Source organism: Lampetra fluviatilis, chromosome 1 (assembly GCF_964198595.1).
Source record: "Lampetra fluviatilis chromosome 1, kcLamFluv1.1, whole genome shotgun sequence".
In the NCBI taxonomy this organism is placed as follows: domain Eukaryota; kingdom Metazoa; phylum Chordata; class Hyperoartia; order Petromyzontiformes; family Petromyzontidae; genus Lampetra; species Lampetra fluviatilis.
Genome location: NC_136275.1, coordinates 5161584 through 5167583, shown reverse-complemented (window position 1 = coordinate 5167583; position 6000 = coordinate 5161584). Strand labels below are relative to the sequence as shown.

Below are 6000 nucleotides of genomic sequence, written 5' to 3'. Positions count from 1 at the left end.
TTCTGTGCCTATTTGCCAAATAACCCATTAGAGAAAGATGAAATAAAGTGAAAATCCAAATTTAATATTGTTTTTTTGTGTAGTCATTGAAGACTGAACTTGGTTTATTCATGAGCAGCTGAAAATTATGATCAAAATTAGAATATCAGTTGTGTTGCTTCTGTGTTTCAAACAACCACCAGGCACCGAGTCACCTGGCCATATCTAAATGCATCATCTTTAATTGTGTGACTACCATGATCTCAAAAAGAGACAAGCATCCAGTCTTACCAATCAGTTTTATTTTCATTATACCAGACAATTTTTGTCCAATCAATTTGTTCACTTATAATTGTGCGCAATAGTGTGCATGCATTTCCCTATTATAAATACAATACAATGAACAAGCAACTCGATTTGAGAACAACACTTGCACACTTCATAATTTCAATATTGTATGGCGAATTTGCACATTAATAAAGAGAAAAGTAGTTTGAAAACTTTGGCAGGTTATTATTTTACACCATATACAAAGAAAACAGAATGAAGGAAACAATGCATGCAGCAACATCATGAATAAATTTCAAATTATAAATTGACATTGCTATCATACAAACAGTTCAAAGGACGTTTCCCATAAACAATATATACACACACATGCAATACTGTATATTAAGGCATTAAGTACAGCGAAACTACAAGGAAATTAAATTGACGTTTGTATGAGGATCAAAAATTTGGTTGGAACTTTATTGATCCAATATTAATCAGTCTAAACTGACGGCCTACAACAAAGTGTTAATACAAACACGGAGGTAGTTGAGAACTTTGTAATCTCGGTAATAACGTAACATGGATCATTTAAGAAGAGAGGACAGGAGGTGTATTGCAATAACCTGGTAGATGTTTCATAGTCTAAATAAAACCAATTATGTCAATAAGTTTGAAATCCTGCCTAAATGTATTCTAGATATAATTAGGGAGAGGTTGCAAGGAGAGGGACGTGTGTAGGATAGGAGGGGAAGTTACACCGTCATTAGAGTGGCACTGAGGAGTGTGTCGCAAATGTAAAGACCTAAAGTCAGTTGTTGGGATACTTTCAGGAGACCTTGGATTTCAGGTTTTGATTGTTCAATAGCTGTGAGAACATGGAGAAGGAAGCAACGGTGAGGTGCAGTGGCAATGGTCAGGATTAACTGTTTCCCTTCGTTAATGAAGCCACTTAAATTCCTTTTAGTATGGTTAACGAATATATATCACAGCACTAAAGCACAAATGTTGTTAATTATGCTGGCTTAATAACACCAGCAAAATTAAGTATGTTTGACACAACACTATCGAATCTGGAGTTAATTAAATTTCCTTGCATTTTTGTTGTAACTATTCATACGAACACTGGTGGAGCCAGTGGGGGCGGAGGGGGGTGGCATGTGCCCCCCCCAATGATCCGATCGAAATCCCTGATTTAGATCGGATCATTGGGGTTTATTAGTAATAAATCGGCATTTTGCGACCCCCTCTGCCACTGTGTAGCATATTATTATGTGCCAGGGAATCTATGAGATGATAGGACAATAGTCTGAGTCCATAATTTGCAATAAGTAACGGCAAAGCAGTTACAAGTGACTCAGAATTGTGCGCAGTTGCGTATGGAGTACACGACTTCCCTGAAGGCATTCACCTTCAGCGAGCGCGATGCCGATCACACGGTTCGAATTCGACCCTCGATCGATGGGCTGCGCCATCGCCGCGCACGTGTCGAATAAAAAGCAAGGGACAAGTCCTTACTGACTAACAACTCCTATCATTTTTCATTGCTGGAAAGGTTGCCCCCCCCTCGCCCGAACTGAAAATCCTGGCTCTGCCCTTGCATACGAGACCCGCCTTATAGACATAACATGTTAAACGTCTGTGCAAATTGTACATCACTGTGCAATAAACTTTGAATATTTTCACGCATCCTTTTGCAGAATCGTGTAAACAAAAATACCCTAAAAGATTACGCGATATCTCATGACCTGTACGTCAGAAGTCATCACAAAAACGTAAACACAATGACCAGAAATGGTCTTCACCTCACAACAGCAGCAATAGAATATGGCTCTGCCAGTCCCTGCACCCACTGGCTGATATGAGCTTAACATTCCTGGGGTTGAACCATTACCTTGATCTGTGAACTTAGTGAACATTCATTTTGAAAGACATGAGTGGAAAGTATTTACCATCTCCCCAATCAGACACCTTATCATTGGATAGTGTGGGGACGTATGCACTCGCCACCGAGCGAGTTGTCTAAGGATTGATTTCTACTACAACCACCTGGGAAATTCTGTGCAAAGTTACATAATTCACAATAATAGGTCCACTGTATTCCAGTGCAATAACCTACATCTCAAACCGGATATAACCTGGAATTAGTAAGAGAGCACTTGGTATGTCAACATTGATCACCCTATGGATAGAATGACCCCTGCCATGGGTATGTGGAATTTCCACTATGGAGTCAGGGTTGCCAACAGAGATTAATGTATTCGCAGTGCTCCTTTAAGCAAGGAAACACTGACGTTTTAAATTCGAATTGACTGAGCTATTGATCTGGATGGAGCACACACACTCAAGGTCCTTCGATGGGAAAATTGGCCCCCATAATAAATGTTGAGTTTGGCCAATGGCTCGAGGCTGCCATTGCAGATAAGCATTACCGCATGGCTTGTTGAGTAGAAAGGCATTTAGCTCTTTACTTGATTTTGTCATGAAAAATGTAATAAAGATGAACACATTTTATTTGACTAAAAAGTAACTTTATGGCATAGAGAATGCTCACACCTCTACACAATGCCCTAGCAGTGTCTTTGAAGCCAAGTGTGTACCACCTTTGATGCTGTGAAGCACTCTCTATTTTGTAGTGATTGTTTATGATTCGTTCATCATGTGCATCTGTCTATGCAATGCAGGTGTCCTGTGCATTCAGAAACGGCATATACAACTAGCTTGAAAAGGAAAAAAATGGCCAGTCTTCAAGATACTGGAAGCACATTGCACTGAATGAAAACCTTCATAATCAGTTATTTTTTGTAAAAGTATTTTTCAGTTTACTCAACACAAAATATTAATTTGGTGTAACACAAGCAAACTAAGGATGTGTTTGCTATAAAAAAATAATCAGTTATGTTTTAACTTTTTCCAGTATATATGCTTTCCACATGATTGGGGCAATTTGTCACAAAGTTTTGAGTTTAAACCTTGGCCAGCATTGATTCGACTTCTTGCCATCACCGGTCATTCTTAATAAAGCGGATTCACTCAGTGGGAAATCACAAGTGGATGTCCTATGGAGAGAATGGCCACAAGAATGTGGAATTTCCATCTGTGGCTCAGAACTGCTACTTTGCAATGATTGTCACCGAACACTCGGCAAGATAAATTTATGTTTTTGACTGCATGTACCGAGTATAATCCACAATATTATCCATTATGACAGTATATGTGATTTGATCACATAAGGGATCCGGCTGGATATTCGTATTGCTAAGAGAAAATGACTCACAATTGGAAAGTTGCCGGTTCAATCCTGGCCAGGGATCAATACATCCCATCATCCCTCAAGTGTTGATAAGATAGGTACACCTTTTTTGAGAAGTCAACAGATGTGTTGAATAGAGAATTGTACAATGGTATCCATTGGCTCAGGGCAGCCCAAGGAGTTGAGCATTGTCTATTGTTCATTTGACTTGACTTTGAATTTGTCATAAAATACATTATTATTTAGGAATGAATAGTAAATGTGCACAAAATATGTAAATCACTGGCTTGACTTTTTTTCCCAAAATATTTTAATTACAAATTCTAAAGCCTCCTACATCACTCACCATCTTCCTATGTTTCAAATGATCAACAATACCACACCTATGAATGATTATTTTTTCAAAGAACACAGAACAAATAGTTTTTAAGGAAAATATTCTTTCATGCATCAACTTTGAGTTTCTGACAATAAATTTCTCTCCACAGTGGCTGATGCTTGTGGGCCTGACTCTCTGACTTCCATCATCTCAGAGAGAACAGCCATGCCATTTGTCAGAAACTCAAAGACAAGGGATGTCCGAAATTCCCCTTTAAGTCACCAACAGCTCCCATAAATACCACATCTAAAATGCTCAATTTCAGGAACAGTGTAAGATATAATTGTAGGCAGCGGTTTCAGGAAGTATCCAACCAGTGCAGATTTCGCCTTGTGTGCTGTAGTGAAAGAAGGCCTCCTGGTCACATCTCAGCCCTCATACATGGGTGGTCTATGACAGGTACACAGACAAGTGAAGTCGATGCAGCTGGTGGGAACTTAGACGTCTCAAGGCGTAGCAATGCCTACCAGCGTCCAACCTGAACGCCGGGCAGTCTTGTACACCACGCGGCACCGCAAGTCGACTTTACCGCTAAACTGGCGGTAGCTCCATTAACAAGTGTCATCTTCCCAACCCCCCCCCACCACCTTCCTTTTACCATTCAAAAAATTGTCGTCAGGGGCTGCTTGAGTACGGGAATTCAGGTATGGCTTGTGAAGGGCCCGTGTGCTCCTCGGGTCTGCAGTATCTCTGCATGGTCCTCAGCTCCCGTCTCACGCACTTGGGGCAGGGCACCGTGCTGCCCTTGCAGGCTTTGTGGAAGACGGCTTGGCATCGATCACACCTGCAAAAAACACATTCTCTCAGTGTCCCTCTTGCTAACATTGACCACATCATGCGCAGGGAGAAACGCAGTACTGCGGTGGTGGCAACAAGGACTTTTATTTTCAGCCATCTGGCCTGGGGTAGTGCTGTGGTTGAAGCGCTCAAATTGCAATTGAAATGTCTCAAGCTGAAATCCCTGTAGGGAATTTATTCAAGCCATCATGCCTTCAGGGTCGATGAGATTAGTACAACTTTGGGGGGGAAAGTCAGCAGTCGTCATCCTCAAAAGTAACCTTCACCATTGCTAGAAGCATGTAGAATTTTCACTGCTGACTTGTGGTTACTAACAGAGATGCCCAGTTGAGCATGGAGACAAGTATTATTTTTTTTATTTGCACACATTTTATGATTTAGAGTATTTACGTGAGTTTACTCAGGACAGCCTCACCGAATCTCAAAACTCATTTTCAGGTGGGTTTTGCCAAGTTTTCTCAGGAGGCGTGCAATGTGTTTATGAGTAATATAAATTTAGTTATTTGCAGGTAACAATTGGCTAGCAAACAACTGGCCTTGTATAACATGCAAATCAGTGATCTATATCTGTGCACATGAATATGCATTTAACATTGCATGTAAATGGTAGAAAATTGATACGAACAAAACAGCATGCAATTAAATTGACGGTGCAGTTATGCAGAAAGGACTTAAGTGAAGATAACTGCATATATAAAATAAAATGACAGACAAGATTTACTGGGAAACCTAAACTCTAACCATTTAATTACCATTATACCATGGTTCTCAGTGACAGTCTGCATCTGGGTATGGCATACTGATGAGTCCTTATGTGGGAATAGTATCCAAAACTTCCATGCAAGGGAAAATAAAAATAATGTATTTATAAAAAAGGTATGTTGGTTAAAATATTGAATCACTGCTTGTTCATAGGTACAAAGGAAAAGTTACAATGATTATTTTTGAATAATTCTTACATTTGGTATATGGGATATAACACCAACATACCGTTGGCCTACTTTTACAAATTGTTGTGTAGGGCTCCAGTAATTCCCCAAAGTTGCTGAAGTAGGAACTGAACTTCCAACTGTGTAGCGATTGCACTGAATGCTAGGCTATACAGCCCACTTCACTATTGCAAACTTTCTTTACTAAATCCTTGATGGGATTGCTGAAAGTCAACAGATACACTTTAGTGTTGCTGAAAAAAATATAGACAATCAATCCCCATTGCAGTTAATTTCACCAAGTTTGCTAAGTGTTAATCTTAGCACTCGGGTGCTGTCAACTTTTGAAACTTAGCACAGCCGTTGTCACGATTAAGAGTTTTTAAAGAGGC

At 39.9% G+C, this 6000-nt stretch overlaps 1 protein-coding gene across 2 annotated transcripts in view; it reads right to left on the bottom strand.

The window, feature by feature from the left end:
- Positions 1–282: 282 nt before the first annotated feature.
- The window catches only part of LOC144955796 (pleckstrin homology domain-containing family M member 1-like), a 69603-nt gene continuing 63885 nt past the window's right edge, over positions 283–6000 (bottom strand). For both annotated transcript variants that reach the window (XM_078885985.1, XM_078885976.1), the window contains exon 12: positions 283–4665. In XM_078885985.1, coding sequence (XP_078742111.1) covers positions 4497–4665 — 169 coding nt within the window. In that variant the 3' untranslated portion in view covers positions 283–4496. The remainder of the gene's footprint in view (positions 4666–6000) is intronic.